Raw genomic sequence first — 25920 nt, forward strand, 5'->3', positions numbered from 1 at the left:
GACAGAAGCTTAGATAAAATGAACAAAGGATGAGAGCGCAGATGCAGAGGGAAAACAACTAGAAAACTAGAGGAAAAAATACGGACTCAGTGCCTCTGGTGGTTTGTGGATGACTGGAGAGAGGACTGATGAAAAGACAGCGAGAGAGAGAAAGTGTAGCAGTTGTGGTAAGATACCAGTTTGTTCCTAAAGTTCAGAGCTCAACTCTTCCCACTCCTTCATCCTGCTCTCCATCGGCCTGTTTGTTGCCCTGACAACACTCTCACTCGTTGAACTGCACTCTCAGTGGAGTGGAAGCACGGGAAGCTCTGCGTGTGTGGTGGGACTAATACTGAGATATTGGGTGTGTATGTGACTGTGTGCACTTGTGTATAGTTTGTGTATTTTAGCGGAGTGAGATATCTCGGTACGGAGCAAGCTGCACATCTTTGTTTGACTAAAGCAGGCTGTTAAAGCCTTTTTTGTTGCCTTAAAGAAGAGATTTCAGTCTTAGTGGTGTTGACTCTCTGATGAAAGTAAAGGGGTAGTATAACATTTTGTGAAATATGTGTACCATTCTTGCAGCGAATTAGATGAAAAGATCCGTACCACTCTCATGTCTGTGTGCTAAATATGAAGTTACTACCAGGTATGGTTAACCTAGCTTAGCATTAAGACGGGGGGAAATAGCTAGCCTGGCTCATAAAATCAGCTTACTTGCATCTGGAAGTTTTTTAATCAATCATACAAAAACTAAAAGAGCTAGCTGCTAAGCTAGCTGTTTTCCTCTGTTTCCAGTCTTTATACCATGCTATGCTAAGCTAACTGGCTGCTCATTATAGCTTCATTTAGTGTACTGACAAGAGAGAGGTATCAATCTTCTCATCACTCTCAGCAAGAGAGTGAATAAGCTTCTTTTTTTCAAAATATATAACATTTTTTTTAATGAAGAAAGAAATATTATGGGCATAGTTTATGGATATGGATGCATAGTGCACTTTGTATTTACAACCACCATTAAAAGGAGCAAAAGTAGTGTAACTTCTTATAATTTTGATTATTGAATGTGTAGGGCTAAAGAGAATCAGTGGTGTTCATTTTGAAAAATAATTATACAAAGGCGAAAATCAAATAAAAAACTTACTGCTTTATAAAAACCAGCAACAGCTGATTTTAGAAACACCATCTGCAACATTGTCGTTATTATGGCGTGCTTAAATTATTCTTTATCTTGTCTCAATCCTAACTTAATTGTATTGTTCTTAAAGCACTTTGTAACCTTGTTTTTGACAGGTGCTATAAGAATGTTCGGTGTCTTATTTGCATTTCCCCATTTTTCTCTTCACTTTCTATTACTGAAAGATTTTCACAAGAGAATCTGTAAATTGGATTGCTGTAAAGTCTGGTTGTCAGCAATTTTGTAAAGCAGGAATATACAACAGCTTTTTGGGGTATTGAGACATAATACCTGGGGGAAAATTGGTTTAGGCTGATCTTGGGGGGGGGGGGATCAGCATGTTGAATGTATCAGCAAGACCCTCCACGTCTGCTCATTTCAATTCAATATTTTCTGTTCTGAGCAGAAAAGCTCTTATGAACTCATTATGTAGTCACATATTGTACTCTATATTGAGTCTGTGTGGTTGTCTTAATGTGCAGTCTTTTCTCTTTGTGGAACTGGCACCATCTTTAAGGTGTGTGTTTGTCAGTTTTTGTGCGTGAGTGTGAGTGTGTGTAAGCATCCTGGGTCTCTTTGTGCGCCAATCTGGCTGTTGGCAGCGCCGTTTGAATCTTGGCAGGTGGATCACAGCTTCTTGCAGCTGAAGCAGTGGATACCAACCAGAGAGAGAAAGAGAGTGAGAGAGAGACGTAAACACACATGAGGGAGAGAGAGAAAAAAAGAGGAAGACAGAGAGAGACAGACACCCCAGAGGGACGAAACAGGAGTGAGAAGAAAAACAGTCAGACACAGAAGGAGATGGAGAGACAAAGAGATTGAAAAATGTTTTGTGTTATCTGTGCACAGTTCCATAAGTTGGAGCGTTTTCAGCATTTTACTGCATTTGTACAGGAATTTATGATCCACAGATTCACACCCTCCACCCCTTCTTCCTCCTCATGTTTCACTCTTGAAAATGTAAACCTCACAGTTTGGTGCTGAAAATCAATAAGACAGCGTGTCTCTCTGTAACCGAACAACTCTCACAGTAATCAGGTCACATGTGTGCATGTGTATGGATCTGTGCGTTTATGCCCTGTGATGAAAGCAGGGGAAATATTAGAGAGTGCGAGTGTCCGTGAGTGAATGTGTTTGTGTGGAAGTGGTATTTTTAGAATGAAAAGCTGGGGGAAGCCATGTTTGTAGATGGATTTTTTTTTTTTTTTTTTTGGTTTCCATTGTAGTCACTGAGTGCTCAGATTTGGAGGGTGCTCCACTGTGAGTATGAGATGTCATGTTTAGCTGCTCATCAACCTGGAGATTGTGTGTTTGTGTGTGCATGGCTAAATGTGTGTGTGTGCGTTCGGGGGGGGGCTGGTCGTTAGATTGAACATGAGCCTGTCCTGAGTGACTGAGTGATGAGCATGGTGTTTTTAAAGGGCCAAAGCAGGCCTGACCCAGGCTTAGATTTCACACACACACATACACACAATGTAGCCAATTCCCCTGAGGAAGAGAAGAGAAGGGGAGATAGGGTGGGAGCATTTAGAGATGGATGGACAGATAGGTAGTGCTGTGGCTTCATGTTTGTTTGGAGAAGAAAGAAATGTGTTTTCAGAATTTCTCTATTTTCTGCCTCTCTGACAAAACACACAGAAATACCACTCTCTCTCTCTCTCACACACACACACACACCACATACAGACACAGACAGACACATACAGCCTATATGCATACCGGCTGCGTCAGCAGACAGGAAGCTATAGCTAATACATAATTGATGAGTCCAGTCATTGATTGCAAGTGATAAGTGGTATTGACAGGAGGTGTGAGGAGAAGAGAAAAAGTGTCAGTGTGTAGGTTTATGTATGTGTGTGTGTTTTCCCAATGGGCTGCAAAATGGCTTTAGAATATGTAATGGCCTCAGTAACACTTTTGCTTACTAGACAGTTCTGTAAGGCAAGTTTTCCACATGCAGAAATAAAGGGGTCGTACAGGGTCAGTAAGTAGAGGTGTCTACTTGCCCAGGTTTTGAGAAATCCCTCCTTTGAGATTTCTGCCTCCCCCTCAAATACAACAGGGTGATGGAATTTCATTTGTGGTGCTTACAGTTCCCTCATGGTTTATTGAATCCAACTTGATACGTGAGCATGCAGAGAAAAGAAGAAACAGCAGAGAGACTGGAGGAGACAAAAAGAACTGGAAGTTCTTGGTGAGTCATTAACAGGGTTAGTGGTTACTCAAAGGTCTCCTACTGCACTGAAGCTTTTGTGTTATTCGTCACTTATGAGTTGCTTTGGATGAAAGAATCTGTTTAATGCATAAATGTAAATGTATTAAGATGAGATCATAACGTACATTGCTAGCTAGCTAAGAGCTGTATAGTCAGGAAACCAGCTGGAGCAAATACAATCACACCGTTATAGACACTGCACAGGATGTTCCACAGAACACATTGTGAATAGGGACAGTTATTTTGGTGGAAATAAGTTCCAATGAAAAATGATGACAGTGAGGCCTGTGTGTTATCAAGGGCAACCAGTAATTCTGATACTGAATTAAATGAATTTTTTTCTTTTCTTTTCTTTTCTTTTCGCTTTGAGCACAAAAAATCTATTCACCTCCATTGTACTGTAAATATTTTAAACCCTGCACTAATAAAATCTGTAAGCCTAGATGCCAGTGGAGGGAAGTGAGAAAACATGTTTTTGTGCCTTGGGTGAACCAACCCTTAAAAATGATCAAGGTTGTACTCATTTATACTCTGTGAGAAACATGAAAAGGTACTACAGTAAGTGAGTCAGAGAGAATATAATTGGCATAATTGACTGTATGTGAAACAGATAATTTCACTAAATTTCACAAACCTGTTGATACATAGCTTTTATCTATGAGCAGAGTGTGTATATAAGAATGAGTGTGTGTGTGTGTGTGTGTGTGTGTGTGTGTGTGTGTGCCTCTCTGTTGGGTCCTGAAATCACATATTATTATATTATTATGTCCTATTTATGTGCGCCACTCAAATGCTCATGAACTGAGGAAAGCAGTCTAAATGGTCTTTAGTTTCTCTGAATACACACACGGGCTGGAGGCTGCCTCTGACCTTTTGCTGCTCAGCATCTCTCCTCCGCCGTTTCTGTCTCATCCCTCTCATTTAATCTATCTCCCGCTCGCACCTCGGCTCCGCTGCGTAGCCTCACTGTCTGCTTCATTATACCGTGTGCGCTATTGTCTCTGTCGCCGTTTTCTCACGCAGACACTGCCTGAGTGCGAGCGGGCCCGGACACGTGCAGATATGTGTGCTATTATGTGCATATGTACACACACACACACACACACACACACACATACATACACCAACACACACTAATGCAGCATGACATGCCTCCCCGCTGTCATGGTGTGCTGAACTGGGGGAGGACGGCTGGGATTCAGTTAGGGCTGATGAACAGCATGAGTGCGAGAGGAAGAGAAGGGAAGATAGGAAAAGAGGAGGCTGGACCAATTTTACAGTTCCTTTGTCATACCTACAGGCTGTATGGATACACAGAGGGGCTTGTAAACAGGCACTTTCTACCTCTTTCAATTGAGCGATTAGTCTCATTTGCATTCAGAAGAGCAGACTCTGTTTTCTTCTTACTTTGGAATAGTTTTTCCAGGTCACTGCCGGTACCTTATAAAAATTGGAGGCAATATGCAAGTGTGCTGCTTTAATGTGACGCAGGCGCCTTCGATCATGTCAGGTCAGTGCCTCAGATGTCTGATCTGGGATCTGTGGATCGAAAGCATAGGTTCAAAGATTTCAATAGTGGGAGGATGTAACCTGGGAGAGCTACAATGTGGGTGAGAGAGAGAGAGACAGAAGAAAGAAGAGAAGCAGCAGTCTCTGCAGATGGATACTGATTAAATATTGATGGTCAGTGGTGTTGAAGGCTTGATTAGGACCTGACTGAGCCAAGCCTCAACAAGCACACACACACACACACTAACAAGTGACACACACACACACAGACACACAGGTGGAGAACATTGCAAGAGAGTCTGAGCAGGTTTTCATTATGCCTCCTGCTGGTCAACCTGCCACCTTCCTCTCCTCATTTTTCACTCTCACCTTCCTGCATCCTCCCTTCACTTCCTCATGTCACACAGGGGATCACACACAGGAAACATGTGCAATTGGACTCATATGTGCTTTCATCCTACTTTTGTACTTTGTCCTAAACAACGTCCTCATTTTAAAGTGATATTCCAACAAAAACTTCTTAGTAGTTACAGAATTAGACCATTTTTAGCTTTGCGAGTGTCTGTAGTTTGTTTGCTGAAGGGGTTGCTTCACCTAAATAACAAAAACACATGGTTTCTCACTTACACTTACAGTCACTCACCTATAATGTCATCCAACCAGGGATATATTTATAGTTTTATGTGTCCAGGTTTTGAGATACCTATCTCCAGAGCCAATGGATAATACACAGGCCGTGTTGTCAGCAGTTTTTATAGGGACTATTTCTTCCTTAGAGTCGTATGAGAAGTGTTTCCAAGGAGGTCTGTGGATTTTCTGGGGTAACTGGGACAAGATAGAAGTTGCAGCTAAAGTTGTTTAATTGCATTTTTCTATTATTTGTGTACCACAAACAGAATTCCACATACCTCCATTGTATTTGTATGGCAGAAACCACAGAGACGTGTATGTTAAAACGTCCTAAAGCACAGGGTAGATCAGAAAATGTGTCGCTGAAATTTGGGTGAATTGACCCATTGGAGGAAAACAGGGATTGGGATGAGTCTAGGTTCAAAATGTTCACCATGGATGTCAATGGTGACTAACTTTTGAAAATTCTATTCTGTTTCTGACAATTAGAACAACTTGAGGTGCATAGTCTTTCTCATTGGCTTGACAGAGTGATGTGAAAAAAAAAAAGTACCATATTTTAGCTTTACTGTGGCAAAAATGCAGATGATTATATTGCAAGTCTGGTTTAAGAAGTTTCTTTTATCATCCTGATATGTTTTATTCATTTTGAAGACATGTCAGCTTTGAAATCCATTGTAGCTGCTTTTAATATGACTTGACCAAAGTCTTCTTTCTCCTACAAGAACAAAAACCTCAAAACAAACCATTTTTCAGGCCCACCGAGGGTGAGAGGTTGACACTCAAAAGAAACAGAGGTTTTGGTGGAGTATCACTTTAATTTATAAAATGTAAATATACTCTTGCCTTTGTATCTCGATGCTTTTTCACTGACTGTCTTTGTGTTCCCTTGAACTATAGCAGCTGCAGCGCAACCGCAGTAATCTTAAAGTTGAAATTATAGGTTTTAGATTCCACTGCTGTTGTGCTTCAACACAACAAAAGACACCCTTGTAGAAAAACGTGAAAACATCTTTTTATATGGGAGGTTTACATGATGTTATGCGATGCATTCAAGGCCATAATTTCATCATACTTGATATGGAAAACAGGATTGTGATTTTAAGGAAATGAAATGTGACTTTATTTTTTAACATGTTTGTTCCTTGTGTTCTTGCAGTTACGTTGCTGGACTCCATGTCAGCTCTGGCCGACCTGGGCTGGGAAGCTTACCCTAATGAGGGGGTGAGTATACACAGCACAACACACACACACACACACACACACACAACAAAATGTATCCTCTCTTTATGCCGGAGCTGGCACCAAAAGTATAAATCTGATCACAACTAGCGGGTTGTGTTGACATGTTTTATTTTCAGGGAACGGGCTGGGACTCAGGAACTAGCAGCAGCACTGGAGTGTGTGTTTTAGAGAGCACTGGGTTCTTGAGCGTTCCTTGCTAAATCGGGAGTCTGCAGGGGGAATTTACAAATTATTTCTGCTGTGCTGAAAACGCTGTGGCACCAGAGCCTCCATTTATTACGGGTTGTGATTTTTGGGATGGAGTGAAGAGGGACGGGGCAGAGGGGGGTAAATATTGTTATGTAAGAGGGCATGGTGTGTACATGTTGGTGTCTATTTGCATGTGTGTATGTATGTGGTTGTGCAGTAAGAGGTGGTTACGTAACTAGCCTTTTGCAGGTATAGGGACCAAGGGAGTCTGGAGTGCAGCCACCATGAATCAGAAAATGACAACAGAGAAGAGAAGTGAGAGGAGAGGAAGAAGGCGAGAGCACAGGGAAGGAAGAACAACTAAAGTTTATTCAATAAAGAAATAAGAGCGGGTTCTGTATGTCACTCTAGCAGTGGAGCTGTTGAATAGCGCTGAATTAATTCTATTTCCCCTTGAGTCACACTTCCTCTCCACTATTCAGCATCAGTGTGTTAAATTGCAGGATGCCACACGCGGTTTCATGGTTGTGCGCAGCAGAGGAGAGGCAGCTGAAGTGAGCAGAGCTAAGCAAGGTTGTTTTCTGAGGCAATCAAGGGTATCAAGTTCACTTAGCTGAAATGCTCTGATTGTGTGGCCATACTGGGGATGTTTGTGTATGTTTTCTTCTTTACCGGGCTCCTTATAGAAAAGCAGAATGCTTTCCATCTGTGGCTAAGCCAAGAGGTTCAATCTAATTTTGAAAACCAGTACATAAGTTAGTTTTATTGAAAATATGGTTCAGTTTGGGGTGGCTTCATCATGGCCCGGAAAAGAACATGTGTTGTTGGTTTACCCTCAAAGAAACGTGTTGGCTAGAAAGTAAAACATATATATAATAAACTCCATCCTGTATATCCTTTTTTTTCATGAGCTGTCAGCAAAGTGGGGATCTGGCATCTCTTCCCTGAGTGTGTATAGAAACTGAGAGGAGACATACACACACTACAGCCACATCAACTGAGACATTACAAAAAGAAAAGCGTGTTATTTTAGTGCCTTTACTGAGGTACACAATTTATCAGCTGCTTTATCTCACAAAGGAAATTATTAAATTGGTTAAAGCTGGTAAAGTCTTTTCTTTCATGGTTGTTCCCATTTTGTGTCTACATTGTGGTACATGAAGCCGATGTTATCTTCCTCCCTAGATAAACATGATCCTCCCTGTTAGGTTTTTTCCCTCAGCTTACTCACTGCTCATTTAAAAAGACAAATGCAAAAGGCTAAATTGTATGAATTAAACAGCTGCTCCTCCTTCTTAAAATAGGCACACCGTTTTTTTTCTTCAGCAAACTATGACTTGGCCATAAAATAAAAGTTGTGCTTCTCATAAACAGCTAGAAGGCAAACCAGCTTAAAGCGACACAAAGCAAGTGCAGCTGAAGCAACATAAACAAACAGGAGAAGATGAACTGGAAGAAATGAAAGGAGATTGTGTTACATGGGCCCATTTTTTAAAACCAGTACATTTTATAATACCACTTTAATTGTTACATCCTGACATAATTACTATAGAAAATGATGGCACTGAAGCAATATTGTTTGAAGCCTCTCTGTTTCCCTCAAAACTCCACATCATAGCAGTTTTTACTGTTTCATCTCGAACACAGGGGCTGTGTCAAACAAAAGCAAATTAAAGAATTAATTTTAGGAGAAAAATGGGCAGTGTTATATTAACGCTTAATTTATGTGTTGCTCTTAAGTTTTGAACTAAGGCAAGGTACGTCGTCTTCTGCGCAAATTCCTGCCTGCTGATTGCTCTAACGCACACAGTACCTGCTGGGCTAAACAGATTCTTATTCTGTATTTATATGGGCATAAGGTCAAACAGAGCTAAGCCTTGAACATTTCCCTCGTCCTCATGCATGAGGGTAGTCACATACGTTTATTGTGAAGCACCTATAGGAAATCTAATGTATTTGTTGCCATATTGGTTTTAAATATTGCAGTGAGAAAAGGCAGACAGTTAGCTATTAGAGGATGACAAGTTCTTACTGCGGCCAACCTATCAAAAAGAAGAAGAAGAAGAAGAAGAATTAAGGGATCATTGTTACAAGATGTAGTTCGGCTTTTTGAAGCTAAAGACAATCCTTCTACTAGCCATTCCTGGACAAGCAGCCCATCTTGTATCATCATATAAAACCCTTGTAAATGTATCTCCTTCTGTGCCATAAAACAAGCCAGCAAATTTCTAGTTAAATGAAACCTGGAGGCATGCGCTATAAAAACTGTATGGAAACTAAGAGAGGCTGCCAATCCTGTTGGCAACAGTACTGTTTGTTTATCATAATTATATACATACTGTATGTCTCACTATTAATGTGGTAGTGATTTATTAACAGAAATGCTCATTGGATCTTATGTGAAGGAGAAGAAAAGGGATAGAGACTGATAGACTGAGAGAGGAAAGGTGCCAGGGCTGTGAGAAGGTCTTATGTTTCATATTGGGGGGATTATCTAGTTGACCTTTGAACTTCAAAACCTGTGGATTGGATTCAGCAAGAGGCAATTCCCACCAGTCTGAGACTACTGTCTATGTGAGTTAGTCCAAAACCACACTTGACCCCCGGAGGTCACGCTTAATCCATGCCGTGCGGGGTCGGATGTGCCTGAGACTGAGCGGAGCGACCCACTTCTGTCACCAGGCAGGGGTGTTCCTCGCGCAGGACACAAAACAGATACGTCTTAATGATGATGTTTGAAAATGGGGAGGCCCCCGCAGCATCTCGTCTCCACACCAGCCCCCCTCTTTTCTTCCTTCATCTTCCATCTCTGTTTTTCCCTCCCTCTCTCCTTCTCCGCGTCCCTCCCCCTCTTCCCTCACTAAGCCAGAGCTTGTTCCAGAGGTTGGAGGCCAATTATGTCCTCGTAGGTGTACCCATCAGATGATTGCAGAAGGAGGGATATTATGTTAAGCTGGTGAATGGTTGAACTTAAACCCCGATCCGACGTCTCTGCTTCACTTCAAAGCAATCAAGCGGGCTCCGTGCTGATTGGCCAAGGTGATTGAGGGTTCAGGGAGGAGGGTTTCATTCTGAATGTTAATTAGCGTTCAGTCTGAACCAACACAGGCAACAGTTTTCATTTAGTGCGTGTGTTTAGAGAGTAAGAAAGCGAGCTTAAACTCTTCAGCCTATGCAAACATTTCTCCACTTCTGTTTTTGGTAGATTTGCTCTCAAGTGGCTGGTGTATCGTTTGCGAACACAGAGGCGAGCAGGTTGTTTTCACGATCATAAACACACCTGTGCTTTACACCAGGCAACAGTGACAATGAACAGACTCGCCAACAAGGGAAATAAGTCGCTCACCAGGAAGTGGCAGTAATCCAGCCACTCCAAACTCTGCCTACAAAGAAATAAACAAAGACATCATAAAGCCCTCTTTATCCCTCAATGACTATTCCCATAAATGCTTTAATCACCACTCCCTGGGGACTCAGCTTTGTGTGCATGAGTGTGTGTGTGTGTGTGTGTGGGTGTGTGCAACCGTCCTGTGATGTCCGACTGGTCCCAGCTCTGCACAGATGGGTCTATTTAGCTGCCAGGCGCGCCTGTAATTTACCAACATTCATTCATCTCCCTCCTCTTTTCTCTCCCTTTCTCCCTCCATCTCTTGTTTTGTCCTCTTAAGTGAATTGAGTGTGGTTTGATCGCAGTGCCTCGCAGTAGTTGTGCTTGTACAATGTCAAGCAAAGACTCCAGCGATACATCCCTTATATGTATTCTTCAGACCTTGAACTGGCTGTCAGGAGCATTTGTGTCAGCTAGCTGTAACAGCTTAAACAATCTCCTGCCTCTTCTTCTTCTTCTCCCATTTCTCCTACGTCCTCTCCTCTGTTTCTGTAGTCGAGGGACTGCTGGGTCAGAATCAAGAGAGAGCTGGTTTTGTTTGAGCTCCAATCCATACACAGTAGACGTTTCAGTGGAGATGAAAAGCATCTGAGTGTGCGAGAGAGCTGGAGAAAGTGTGTGTGAGTCTCTGTGAGAATGTGTATGTGTGTATGTGTGTGTGTGTGTGTGTGTGTGTGTGTGTGTGTGTGTGTTTTTATATGTGGATCTGTTTTAGTGCTCAGGACTTGGAGGTGAGACGCGTCAAGCTTTTGCCGGGTTGTTGGGCCGTCATGTCAGATTAACCTCAAGAATCCACCGTTAGCTTGGACTTGTCTGAAAGTTTCTCTTTGCCTTTTTTCTGCTGCCTTCTTTGCATTTCATTGGCCCTGTTCTCTCTCTCTTCGCCTCTCGCGTCACCTGCAGCCCTGGTTCCATTTGAATTAGGGATGACAGGTAGCTACTTCTTGGTCTGCGCGTGTTGTGCATGTTTCAGTGCATGCAGGTGGGAATGCACACATGTGTTTACAGTCTGTGTTCATACCATGTATTATGTGTTTACATGGTTGGACTGCTGTAAGGTGATATGTGCTCATCACTCGGGAACTTCAAGCTTCAGTATTAAGATGATGACAGGAGCTCAGAACAAAGATGGTGGTCCTCTCATCCCTCACTGCAAACTAGGACTCATCCAGTTTGCATGTGTGTGTGTGTGTGTGTGTGTGTGTGTGTTTTCAAGAGAATCCAGTTAGCTTCTCCTTGAATGGATCAGATATCTTGAGACGCTGAAACCACATTGGTTTATTTTCCGTTTCTTTAAGGAATAGAAATGTTCTTTCTCTTTATGTGTGTGTGTGTGTGTGTGTGTGTGGATGTGTGTGCACCTTTCTATGTGTGTGTGTGTGTGTGTAGATAGAAATGTTTTCCTGCTCATGCGAGAAGTGTTCTCAATTACTGCCTTAGTCAGAAGTGGAAACAGATGGTAGCAGATGACGGGAGACAAAGTAGCTCTGTCCTACCTACTCCTTCTCGCTCTCTCTCTCCCCCCTCTCTCCATCTATGTCTCTCTCTCTCTCTTACACACATATACACACACTCTTAAGCGCTAAATCGCCCATTCACTTTAGAAAAACACGCTCACTTCATGCACACGTGCAGCATAGACAAAGACGGTCCTTCAGTCATCTTGACACAGATCATCACTCATATTCAGCCAGACATGAAGACAGAACATGCAGGCTTAGCGTCGGTTTGCACTAAACCACAGTTCACTGAACTCAGGCCCAGTTTCCCATAAGCAATATTTGGACTGAGATCTCCTTTGTCCATTGACTACCAATGAAACAGGGTGATGTTGCAGCTGAGTGGTGCTGTTGTCAAGTTGAATGTGACCCCACCCTGTTTGAAGTTTAGCTTCTCTTTTGCTGCGTTTTTATCACTTTCTTTCACACCCCTCTTGGGTATTTTGCTGTTTTCCTCCCTTCTTCCTTCCTTCTCTCTTCAATTCTTCCTTCCTTAGCCTCGTCCACCATCCTCCACTTATCCTCTCCCTCTTCCTCTCAACTCTCTACTTCCTTCTTTTCCTCATACCACTTCTTTCTCTTGTCCTCCATCAAAAAATGTCATCTGATAAATGTGGAAGATCCTAAATCTGCCTCAGAAACTTCACATTTAGAACTGTCAGATAAACATGTTACAATAAACATCTTTCTCAGCTAACAGGCCCGCTCTGATCTTTCCTTTCTCTCTCCATCTCTCGTCCTAAGTGGGAGGAGATCAGTGTGATGGATGAGAGGAACACCCCGATGAGGACCTACCAGGTGTGTAACGTCATGGAGGCCAACCAGAACAACTGGCTGAGGACGCGCCACATCAGCCGAGAAGGAGCACAGCGCGTCTATATAGAGATCAAGTTCACCCTGAGGGACTGCAATAGCCTGCCCGGGGTCCCTGGTACCTGCAAAGAGGTGTGTATCACACACACACAGGATAAAACATGTGCCCGCTTTTAAGCCATGGTGGCAGATAACAAATTTCCTTGCAACTGGAAGGTTTGTGTTTTTTTCAGGTCTCCTGTTGCATTTCTGCTGCTTATTTATTCACTCGTGGTGAGCAAAGCATTGAATTTTGACTTAAGCTCTATGGGTGCTGTTGTGTAACTGTCTGCTCTCTGAATTCCTTTTGGAGGGAAGCAAGTAAAAAGACACATTCCCTCTTTTTTCTTTTTTTTTTTTTGAGATCAATAGCACAGTAGTAAGTTTGATATGAAACATAGTGAGGGCAGAAATTGTTTGGAGTCTGGGATTTGTCTCAGAAAAATCACTTCTGCAGTCTTTCTCTGATTATGCTTTTCTCTTTTTTGGATAAAACTGAATTAACTAATGTAATCAGCATTTCCTTTCACTTCTCAAATATGTAATTTAGTGGGTACATATTGTATTTGTCATGAAAACAGCAGATTAATTGGAACACCAATTAAGATGTTTACAAATTGGAACAAATTCACCCTACAGCACACGCCGTGGCAACTTTGTTTAGGGTGCTCTGCTAATCAGCAGAATCAGCAAATTAGCTTTAATAACAAATCTCTGCATTTTCAATTAAACCTGCGTGATCCTCATATTTTATCTGATACAATTATGCTGTATTGTTTCCTTTTTCAGAAAATGTAGCCACTTAAGACACAAAAATCATGAGAGGAAAGCAGGAGTAAAGCGATCCGAAGCACTAGAAATGTATTTTTTGTTCTTTGACACCATTGAATCTAAGTTAATTAAATTCCTTTAAACGCATGAAACCACTTTGTACAAGTAAATTGGTGAATTCTGTTGTTTACATTTATGTTAACATATATATTACTGTAATATTAGGCCTGACAAAACATATTAAGTTTTTGCTTGCCCTGTAATTATTTCTTTGTACTCAGTGCTTATTATGCATATTATACCACATTACACTGCAGGGCAGCAAAAGGACATTTGCCTTTTTTAAAATTGTTTTCAGGCATTTCCATGCAATACACACTTAACACACACACACAGAGTGAAGCACACTTGCTGATGAATAGATAAATAGACAAGAGGCGAGAAAAGAATAACATGAGAGAGTTGCTGCGGAATGAATCAGATGACGCTCTGGAGGCCTCTTTTGTGGTTCCTCGTATATTTTAACTTCTGATATATTTTTTTTTACTATCCCCCATTCTCTCATATCAGCCTGATGTCACTGCTCCTCTGTATTCATTTCTCTCTACTTTGTCTGCCCCCTGCACCCCTTCCACTCTCATTACATCTTCAGAATGAGTAGTGGAGTTAATATGAGACAGTATGGAGCTGCGCTTTCATGAAGCTGCAGACAGTGTTGCTGACTGGCCATCGAGACAGAGGGGCTGAGATTTGAAGAGATGCAGTAGAATGGCTAGAAAGCTGCAGGAGCCTTGTTAAAATTTCACATTGGATGGACTTCCTCACTTTTATCTGTCTCTTTGCTGCATGTTATTCTGTTTTCGTCTGATAACTTCCATTTCTGGAGTTTGAAAGGACACTGTGTTTGTTTTGCAGACATTCAATATGTACTACTATGAGTCCAACAATGCCAACCTGTGGTTCATCAAGGAAAGCCAATACGTCAAGATTGACACTATTGCTGCAGATGAGAGCTTTACACAGGTATGGGCACACACACATACAAACAATCATGTAGCATAAGCACAAACAGGCATTTATTGTACGTGTATGTTATTCCCATTGCAGCGGCATGCTGACTATTTCTGTGTTTTCTACACTGAGACTGATTTTAGCGTTAAGCTCCATCTGTTTGTATGTGGCCATATGATGCTCAAATAACAGAGCTGCATTCTAAAATTAGATATTCACCATTTGCCACATACCCTCAGAAAATAAATCAGGGTTTGAATGTGGGTGGTTTAAACTTAGTTATCTTATTCCATTTGCTTGCAAAATTGTCAGGATTTTGAGGACATAATTATTCCTGTCTTGGAAATGCAGTCGCTGAGTTTCAGGCATTTTACCTAAATAGAATACAAACTTTTTTTGGGGGGAAAAAACAAGCTCAGATTGAATTCTCACATTTAAAAGGACTAAGACGTGTAAAATGTCCCTTGTCCACAGGTGGACGTCGGGGACCGCGTCATGAAGCTGAACACCGAGGTCCGCGACATCAGCAACCTGAGCAAAAAGGGTTTTTACTTGGCCTTCCAGGACCTGGGCGCCTGTATCGCTCTGGTCTCCGTCAGGGTCTTTTACAAGAAGTGCCCCCTCACTGTGCTTAACTTGGCCCAATTCCCCGACACAATAACTGGCGGAGACACGGCGCTGGTGGAGGTCCACGGCATGTGTGTGAATGCCTCAGAGGAGTTCGAGGCTCCCAAGATGTACTGCAGTGCAGACGGAGGCTGGCTGGTTCCCATCGGTAGATGTGTGTGCAAACCGGGCTTCGAGGAGAACAAGGACGTCTGCCAACGTGAGTGGGGTTGGGGGGGCCCCGGGGGCCATGTGTGGGATGCATTTGTGAGTGTGGGAATGTTTGTATGTGAGAGAGACAGACAGATAAGAACAAGAGTAGAGAGCAAGACAGAGAAATGTGCATGGTGCTGTCATGTATTTGCTTTAATGCTCCTGTATATGGAAAGCGACTTTATTATTACACAATTTACACCTGTGTGTATGTTTTATAGTGTGTATCAGTGTGTGCACAGGTCTCATAAAGGCTGGCCTTCGGATATTAAAAGAAACCTGAATGTCAAAGTATGTGGTATTCCACAACAGCTTACAAAAGTGCTCTTATAAACAAAACACAGTAATTGTATCCATCCTGCTCTCTACTGTGTTTATATATGTCGTGTGTGTTCATCTGTGTATGCCTGTGTGTCTTTCTGGATCGTGTGCATGCAGAGGCATTTCATCACGCTATGAAATTTGTTGCGAAACTGAGGTGGGAATGACAATGAGTGTGTATTTAGGTTACCGATGCATTGTCTTTGTGTGAGCGCGTGTGAATCTGTGTGTGTGCATGTGTGTAAGCATGGGTGCCATAACTCCGAGTGACTTTTATACAGCTCCCAACACTGCGAGGACAGTTCTCGCAGAGGAAAGGGTAGGAGTTGCTTTGAGGCATCTCCTCTTTTTTTTTTTTTTTTTTTTTTTAGAGTGTGTGTGCATTTGTCAGAGCTGAATATCTCATTTTCCCCACTGAGTAGAGGAGAGCGGTAAGAGTGTGTGTGACAAAGTGCTTGTTGATGTGTGTTTGTGTTGTCGGAGGAGAGGAAAAGGTGTGCCTTAGGAAGCAGATTATTGAGTCGTAAAATTCCACAGATGGTGTGTGCGTGCAGTATGTGTGTGTGTGTGTGTGTGTGTGTGTGTGTGTGTGTGTGGTGTGTGCATGCATTTGAGCGAGCAAGCTGTATTAGACCCACGCCGTCACCTGTCCCCACGGGCTCACTTCCTCCCCGAAAAGAAAATGGAATCATAGATATTCATCACTGCAAACTTGGAATCTGTGCCCATAATGCAATTTCAGTTGTTTTGGAGAAGAAGCAGCCAAGGCACCCAGAAAACTTGGCAGTTGGGCCTTGGAGACAAGTGAATAAGAACAAGCTGTACTCTGCAGTTTGCAGACTGGTAATGTGCACAGATTGTGGCAGAACTCTGGCTGCATCTCAATCATGAAACACCGACTGTTGAGCTACATGTCTGTCTTGTAAAATGACACGCTGCGGTTATATGAGAGGTGATCTCACTGACAGCTTTTCAAATGTATTCACTACCTACAGTGTGTACGTCTGTGTCGCATTCCCCCATATCGAAACTTTTATTCAAAGTCGGGCTGACGCAGCAAAGCGGTTGACCTCGGTGATCTCCATGACCTCATCAGTCTGCTCCCTGAGTCTTATCACTCCGCAGAGGATAAATACAGCGATGTAAGCGCGTTTAACAAGCTGGCGTTAACTCAATAACACTCGTGCTCGTGTGTACGTGCGTGCATTCTGCATTCGTGTGCAGAAGTGATGATGACGTCTTATTGACAGTCTGAGGTCAGAGGTCGGAGGAAATATATGTGTCCCTCGTCTAATAAGTTACGGTCGCTAACAGATGTGGTGTGCGTGGAGAACAGGGGTGTCCGTTGTCTTCGACTTCAGGAGGGATTTTGGTTTCATTTCGTTTCAAGGGAGATTTTCTGCTGCGGCAATTATTCTGGAAACAATCAAAAAGCATTTTTCAATAGATTCTAATTCCTTCGTGGCGAATTGAAGCTTCTCTGCCGCAGGGTTGTCTGCGCCACCTACTCAGTATTAGGAAAAACATTTTTGTGGGATCTTGGGACGGATTTGCATAGCAATGAGCTAGAGAATTTGTTGTCCCACGTATGTCAGCCTTTACATATCTCACATTTGTATGCTGCCAGTGAAATAATGCCAAATTGACACCTTGGAAACCGGCTTCCTTTTGTTGAAATTACTTTGGTGCCTGTGCTATTCTGCCTGCGCGTGCCTGCATCCTGATATTGTTCCCTTCCCTGGTCAAAATTTTCACTTAGCCAACTAATGTAACTGCATCTGCAATCAGCCTGCTTTTAACAAAGACATGAGAGAGGACACAGACAAGTACAACAACCCAGTGTGTTGCGCTTTAATGTGTCCCAGGGAGAACAAGGGCCAGGCTTTTAAAGAGTCCTCTCAGCGCTCTGCAAACAAAAGGTTGCAGACGGTGTGAGGGTCTTCCATAGGGAAAACACACTCTGCTAATGCATTTCATCACCCTCTCTCGTTTGCTGTCGCACAAAGAGATGAGGCAGTGAGGGTGGGGGGCTGGAGAAAGGGGCCGAGGGGGCATTTGTAATTATCACCATCGTGCAGGTGAACGAGCCTTTTAATGGACGCCTTGAGTTCCTTTTCTCTTGCTCTTTTTGTGTACACCTGTTTTCTTCTTTTCTGCCATTTAGCTGCTCTGATGCTCATTGTTTTCCTGTACTGTATGAATCTTCTCTTCTTGTCTCTGTCACTCTCCCCTCTCTATCTCACTCTCTCTCTCTCTCTCCGTGTCCCTGTCTCTCTCTTTCTCTCTCGGTGTGAGGCGCTAATGGAATCATTACTAGCCTCTCTGTGTTAGACAAACACCAGACACCTCCAATTACAGCCTTTTTTTCCTCAATCTCTGCCTCTCTCTCCCCTCCTCGCTGCTATTTTCTAACCTTGCTCTGGTGTCTCCTTCTATAATGGGACTATTCTCTACCTCTTTCCCTCCACAAGCCCCCCATTTTTGCTCCTCACCCATCTCTTTTGATATTGTCTTCCTTTTTCACCTCACCATTTTTCTTTCTGTCTCCCTCCTCCTCCTCCTCCTCCTCCTCACAGTCCTCATCTCCTCTGTCTGCTCTCGTTAAACATTTATAGATCACAAGTTCATCTTTCTCTTTTTCTCTTTTCCCACCCCATGCTTCTGCTTCTTATTCCCTAAAGCGAGGCACAAACTGTGTTTATATGTGCGTATATGTTTTGATATTGTTAATTTGGATCTGGATTAGATTCAATCTGCTGAAAAGGTTTGTTACTCACACAGACAGAAGCACAAACAGATGGACTATATGATGGGGAGAAGTGAGATTCATGGGAAATGTAGTCTTTATTTTGAGAAACGCAAGCACCAACAAACCACGACTTTGTGACAGAAGCTACCAGTCGTCTTGATAATAATGTCCTTCTGACATTTTGTCACTGTTAAAGGATACAGCTGCAGTTATTACAAATTCCAGTTGAGTTTCAGAAGAATTCCTTTGAAAGAACGACTCAAACCTGAGACCCATGTAAATCCAGGCAACACTTTATTCTCTAAATTGAATTGCCTATAATGTACCGCTGCACAGAGAGACACATGTTCAGCTGACCTGCTGACTAACACACTGACTAACACACTGTTTAGGTCAAAATGGCAATTCACTGGAATGAAATAAATAGACCAGTTAAAAATATAATACAATAATAATACAATAACGTACTAACAACTTAATAACGACTTTTGCAGGAACGTTTATTACATACCAGTTATTTTCTAGAAGATTATTAGACATTACTCAAACAGGGGGGCACATCTTGGGGACTATTTGTAGCGGCAGATTAATACAGATTCAGTTCCCTAGTGACTTAAAATAAACTACAGAGCACAAGTTTATTCTAATTGAGGAATATGGCAACCAGTGCAACAGTGTGGCTCACTGGTGTGTTCTCGATAGTTTTAAGAAGAATAAGGTATATCAGGTGCTGTGTTGGATCAACACATTATTGGTTTCAGTCTTTTCATGGAATTTGTTTACAGTCAGAAAAATATTGCTCTGTGTGTACCTGTGTGTGCAGTTTACTCTTGGGTTTTACGTGCATTGCAGTGTGCGCTTAACACAATGCTGCTCCGATGGCTGTGGCTCTGCTGCTCAATCACATGAAATCATACTCATCTGCTTCGTCACCAATGGAGTTGCATAATCTCTCTCTCTCTCTCTCCCCTGTTCAAACACTCTCTCTCTCCATCTCTCTGTCACATATATTTATGCACCATTGTCACTTCTCCTCCATCTCTCTCTACCCCATGCCGAGGCCTCAGTCTGTGCAACCAGAGCAGCCCACCCCCCACCCCCACCCCTGCTCTCTCGCTTTCTTTCCTCTCCATGTCTTTGTCTCTTGTGCATTCTGTTGCTGTTCTCCCTCTCTGTTTCTGTCTGCCACTGTTTCCTCTGCCCCCTCCATTTCCACCTCGTGCTCCCTTGCCCTCTCCTGCTGTCTCTCTGTCTCACAGCTGGAAGAGGATGTAGCGAATTCTCCTCTCAAACCTCTCCTGCTTTAAGCCCTAGGGGTACATGCTGAAGGGCAGGAGCAAGTGTGTGTGTGTGTGTGTGTGTGTGTGTGTGTGTCAGCATGCATGTGTGTGGGGCAGTGACTACGTGTGTGTTTGTGTGTGTGTTCTGTCCTTCTCTGTGTATCTGACAGCACCAATTACTGCCTAAGATGCCTGAGAGATGGAGGAGACGGAGTGGAGAAGGACAGACACCTGTCACCTCAACACAAGTTCTCTTGCTCTCATCTCCTCTCTCTCCTTCTCAGCGGGCAAAAGTAATATAGGTCAGCATGACATGTCTGTCTGTCCGCCGGCTGCACCTGTCTAATGGTCTCCTTCTTCCCTTTTCTTTGTATTCATTTGTCTGTTTGATGCTGCCAGTATGAAGCAAGAACTTCTTTTACAAGAGGAACTTTTCAAAGTCACACCACATTCCTCATACTGATTCCTCTTTGCTCCCCTGCTGTTCTTTTCGCTTCTCAAATTGGACCGAAAGCAACGTGCGAATCACCACAGAAAAAGTCCAACGTGCATCCTATCCGGTGTGAATGTCTTGTGAAATATGTGTTCATCCAGAGCGCTGTGGACGCAGACGTTATGGGCTTCGACTTTCTGGACTGCTATTTAACTTTAAATCATAGTTTAAAGAAATATAGTTGTTCAGTGTCATGGGAATACACATTTAGAGAATACACTTGACTCTAACAGTTGCTGCATACATGTGCTCTTTCTGAGAGCAAGATAAGAAGATTCATATCAATCTTGTGCATTAAAGGAATAGTTCAACATTTTGGGAACTATGCTTATTTGAGAGTTGAATGAGAAGACTAATACCACCTAGTACGGTAAATATCAAGCAACATCCCATAGTAGTAGGTTTTAGGCTTAGCAGCTCTAAAGCTCACTTATTCACAAGTTATATCTTGTAATCTGTGGAAAAGTCAAAGTGTAAAAAATTACATGTTGTATTGTTGGGTGGGTGGGTGGCTGTTTTTTTTGGCTGGGCACAGAAACTTTCTGAAGTCTTGTTTTCACAGTGAGGTTGCCAGTTTTGGTACCATTGTGCCTGTAGAGAGATCAAAACTAAAGTCTGTGCTCACTGACTGTATCTGGCAAATCAAAATATAAGATGGTGTACAGAAGAACTGCTGTTTGCCAGCAAATAGCTTCAATGTTGAACTATTCCTTTAAGGTACAGCCATGTAATGTTTAAGCCAGGCAAACATCACTTCACACCGCTTACACGCTCGAAACCCCATTTGACCACAACTATGAGATCATAACTTTTGAGAGGAATAACTAAAGCCTGCACAATGTCATTTTGCAGAGGAGGAACAAAAAAAACCCTGCAGTTTGATATTTTTGGAAAACATGGCTCAATCTGTGGAGGGGAATTCAGCTTTCTGTCTGCCCAGTGACAAGCGGCGATCAAAGGCCTCCCGCTCAGCCGTTCAGTCGATCAGACCTGGGTCTGACCTCAGCACAGCAGGAAAGGCTTTACAGTAAAAGCCTTTGTTTGTTCTCCACAAGAAAACTCAGAGTCTGTACAGATAAATGGAGGTTATATGATACCGTACATGTACTGTAGAGGCTCCATCAATATATGCACTCATATGTATACAATGAAAGAAAGACTATGACCACACGAAAGACTGCATGCACATACACACATCAAGACACAATACACTTTTACAGTTTATATCTCTTAAGAGGATTGCAGTCTCTGTTCATAATGAAAGGCTTGAGCTGGGAACAGATGTAGGAAAAGGCTAATCTTCACACCTGTGAAAGAGATCAAGCTCATTTACAGAGAGAGGGAGAGTGTGTGTGTGTGTGTGTGTGTGTGTGTGTGTGTGTGTGTGTGTGTGTGTGTGCGTGTGCGCTGAGAGCTCAGTAGGGAACCTGCCTTTCTTTATTGCCTCTCCAACACAGAGCTTGATCTCTGCCTCTATCCTTACAGCAGAAGTGTGTGTGTGTGTGTGTGTGTGTGTGGACAGTGAGGGACTGGGTGAAGTGAGCATTTTTATGTTGATCACATACAGACTTTTGAAGGTCAAGGGCTCCCTCCTGCATGTAGTATGTTCTCACCCACACACACACACACACGCACACACACACACACACTTCTCCATTTCTTTGCTCTTCTTGTGGTGGCAGCTCAGGGAGCTTCAGAGCACGAAGGTGTGGATAGGAAGGGAGTGGGCGGCTAACAGAAGGATTTAGACAGCAAGTATAGAGATTTTTGTGTGTATACAGTCCACGCAGTGTGTGTATGTATGCGTGTGTCTGTATGCAGCTGCAGGCATTAGGGCATTAAGCCGTTGAAGTGTTAGGCAGCAGGGTGTTATTACGAGCCAGATGTTCTTAAAGGACAAACGGATATATGGGCCAAGTAAAGGCCAGTCATCTCTCTTTCTACCTGTCTGTCTGTGTAGGTGTGTGTCTTTCTGCTGCTCCAACTTCAATTTTCATTTATTTGGATAATGACAGTCACCTTTGCCTTCATTTCTCCTTTATTCGCCTTTATCTCCGTTCTCTCACATGTCCCTCCTGAACTCCTTCCCTTTCCCCTCTCCCTCCTTCTCATCTCCTCTCCTTTTGTGTTTGAATAAATGACACACAAAATCACAAAGGCTTAGGCACTCTCGCCATATCCTCTACACACCATAGTCCCCGTCTACATACCCACATAGCACTGACCCAGATAATGCCTTTTCACAGAGAGCCTCCCAGCACAGCTCCTCTCTCGCCATGCCAGGCATAAGCTGAGTTGCCAAACGCCACCTTAGCACCAAAGATAGTGTTTGCACCACCAAAAATGTTAGCCACAATGAATCCTGACCTGGATGTCAAGGTGGCTTTGTGAGACAGGACCTCATATAGCTCAGTGGAGTCTGGTGCAGTGGGTTGAGCTGTGTGAACAAACCCGCAGAGAAAAAGGAGGAAAAGCAGGCCAAGGACTGAGAAACTGTTAACGCATGTTTCAACTCTTCACGTCCTTATATAGCACTATTCCCTACAGATGGAGGCAGGGAGAGAGGAGAGAGGGGTAGAGGGGAGAGTATGTCTCCTCTGGGTACAGTTGTCATTAATTGGCTGTGTTTCATATGCTGTTGAGTTCCAGTTAAGGCATAAACATGTGTGCACTCATGGGAAAGTTCATAATTTTGACATTTCTATAGCGCCCAAGCCGTGTTGAGTTTGCTCCATTTAAGATCTAAAGGTTTCAAGAGAGGTGTGTGTGCAGGAGAGAGGAGAGGAGGCGTGCAGGCAGCCAGCGGGTCTGCTGAACAGGAAACACGGGAACAGGAAAGCAGCCATTGACCCCTTCCCCTTATACCCCCCACCCCCCCACCCCCTTTTTAGTCTATGGATCGCTTCCAGATGTATGATCAGTCTGTCAGACTGATTGGCTTGGCGTTGTGCAGTTATTGTGTTATTGCTCAGCAGTTCCATACACGATGTACAGATGTAGCTGCGGTTGAAGCCCAATTTGTCGCTGCTTTCGTATGCTATACAGCTGCACTGTTATTCTACAGACAAGAGGAATCGTTCAGAAAATTCAAACTGACTTCTCAGCCCCAGTGTTGGCCAGAACAAAGAATGGTTACGCAGAACTTAATGAGACATGCGACAGATTATGTTTCATTTTTAAATATGGGTGTTTAGACCAGCTGCTGCAGAATTACAGGTACAAATGGAAGGTTTCTACAGTGGCTGCAGAGACAGGAGGCAAAGATACTGCATGAGATGAAAGGGACAGGTGCATGTCGGTGTCTGGAAAAAAACAGGAATTTAGTAGTTGTATTTTCGCCTGTTTGTTTTGGCCAGATTATCAAAATGGTCAGCAGTAGGAGTTTCACCACTTCTCAGGGTCATAACTTATTACATTGTGTGCACACAGACATCACAGACATATTTTTACATTCTGTGTGACTAATACGTGTATATAATAGAAACACAATAACAGCATTAATCATAGAGTTTTTGTCAGATCTCCTCTTTTCATACTTGACACCCAGCTGCATTCCATCATTGCTATGATAAATAACGGCAGCACTGAGGTCTGTGAGTGTCATTACTGTTTAAGGCTGCTTCATAAGCAGATCTACCCATAGATTGGATTGTTCTGTCGATATTTATTTGCCAGATGAAAAGCTCCTGTGGTCTTGAACTGCGCAAATTTTATTATGGAGAGCACAAAAGCGATATGCAGTGGCAATTTTCCCAAGAGGGGACTCTTTTGTATGTGACACCTTGACTTCCTGCATGGCACTGAATAGGGTGCTGAGATGTCAAGGAGGTATTCAAGGTTGAGGGGAAGTACTGTATATGGAATACTTTATTCATAACAAGGTAATGCTGTATCTGTCAGGTGCTAAATGACACTTGGGGACACACACATATATAAATACATACATTCACTGAGATGCATACTCAGCAATGTGTACACACTCACAAACCGACTCTGCCTTGCTTTTGTGTTTGTTAGTTCTTTGTAAACCACTGACTGTGACGTCCCCGTGATCTTCTCCCATGGAATGAGATTACGACATACAAGTGCAGATTTTCCTGCCATCATCAATTTGCTGTGTGTCCCTCCCCTGACGAAAGTTGACCACTGCCCACCCACAGATTAAAGATGACGAGAATATGGCCTCCCGCTTGACAGGCACATCTGTGTGAGTGTGTACGAGTGACACAGAGAAAAAAGGCACGGGGCTCTCCTTTCCACCTCCGCCTGAGAGAATGAATTATTAAGAGTGATGAACTGAAAATAACGTGGGTGAGGAAAGGAGGCGCGCTGCTCCTCCTACACACACTCTGCCGGTCACGGGGCCGGCCGATGCGAGCACGTTTATTGGCGTATGGATGGGCGTGTGTGTGCTGGAGTGTATCTGAGGAGACAGATATGTAGAGCTGGGGAGTGAGTGTTTATAGTGTGTTAAAGCTCTGTGGGTTAGGTTTTATGGAAGATGTTTAAGCTACATATGTGTCATGGGAATGTGAGAGAATGTGCGTGGTTACAGTGAAACTTTAAATGTGTGTGTAGACTAGTGCTTTGTGTGTGTGTGTGTGTGTAGGTCTATCTGGCTATGTTCAAAGGGAGATGGGGAATCTTTGTGTTCCTATGGCCTTTTATCTTGATGGCAAAACAGACAGACAGAAGAATAAGTTATTCAGACTGTGAAGCACACTCCCAACAGACTTCTTCTATAGGCCTGTCATGGTGTCTCTCTCTCTCTCTCTCTCTCTCTCTCTCTCCCTTGCCCATGACCTCTTTCACACAGAAACACACATGCACCTGGTATCTATTTAATCTCTTTTTAGACTGCAGTATAATCACTCTGGCTCAAAATTAGTGAGCCATCAGCTTGGATTACTGCCAGAAAAGTGTGTGTGTCTGCGAAGATGTGTGTTTGCTGTAATTGCACTGAAATTGAGAAATCTATCCCTGTGATTTTTTTTTTTTTTTTTGGTGGGGTTTGTGCGTGTGTGTGTGTGTGTGTGTGTGTGCCTGTCAGCGAGAGAGTAAATATTTGTGCAGGGGCTCTTGAGGAGGTCAGGGTCAACGTATGACAGACAGCCCACTGGGAAATAAGACACACATACAAAGGCAGACTCTCTCTCTTTCTCTGTCTCACACACACACACAGACAAACAGAGAGAAAAAAGTAAAGCTGGTTGGAGAGAGAGAAAGGAAGACATGAAGAGAAAGAGAGGACGGAGTCAGAAAAATAGAACTGGACAGACAGGAGGGAAAACAGAGAGACAGACAGAGGGGGAGAAAAACAGAAAACAGAGAAAAGACAGATATGGACAGAATGAGGAAGAGGGGGCGATGCATCCCGTAGTTCCCCTTGGCCGCTCTCAGTAATTGGCTGGTATCCAGAGGACAGAGAGTAGATCAGAAAGCAGCCTGAGTGTACTCATGTGCTTCATGTACTGGACATCGCAAGCCATTTCATATCCGGTCTGACCATGTGTGTTGGTGTGTGTGTGCGAGTGCGTGCCGGTCAGAGAAGTCATAAGATGCCATAAACACAGTGAGAGTCTGTCCCGAGGTGTCAATCACGGAGGCCTACGTCTCCCATGTGGACACAGCTCATATCTCACGTCTACTATGCAACCACATGATCCCATCCTGTCTCTAACAACAAGCTCTTGCAGGCAAAAGTAATTGCTGCCACACACTATCGGCTTTTAAGGAACATGTCAGAGTTTTTGAGATGTCATCCAATTTGTTGCCTTCCCCCTCACATGATGA

At 43.2% G+C, this 25920-nt stretch overlaps 1 protein-coding gene across 2 annotated transcripts in view; it reads left to right on the forward strand.

Moving 5' to 3' along the window:
* Positions 1-25920, forward strand: part of epha4b (eph receptor A4b) — an 84915-nt gene that overhangs the window by 9690 nt on the left and 49305 nt on the right. For both annotated transcript variants that reach the window (XM_018676993.2, XM_018676994.2), the window contains exons 2-5: positions 6670-6734; positions 12576-12776; positions 14370-14477; positions 14940-15291. In XM_018676993.2, coding sequence (XP_018532509.1) covers positions 6670-6734; positions 12576-12776; positions 14370-14477; positions 14940-15291 — 726 coding nt within the window. The remainder of the gene's footprint in view (positions 1-6669; positions 6735-12575; positions 12777-14369; positions 14478-14939; positions 15292-25920) is intronic.

Source organism: Lates calcarifer, linkage group LG4 (genome assembly GCF_001640805.2).
Source record: "Lates calcarifer isolate ASB-BC8 linkage group LG4, TLL_Latcal_v3, whole genome shotgun sequence".
Classification (NCBI taxonomy): Eukaryota; Metazoa; Chordata; class Actinopteri; family Centropomidae; genus Lates; species Lates calcarifer.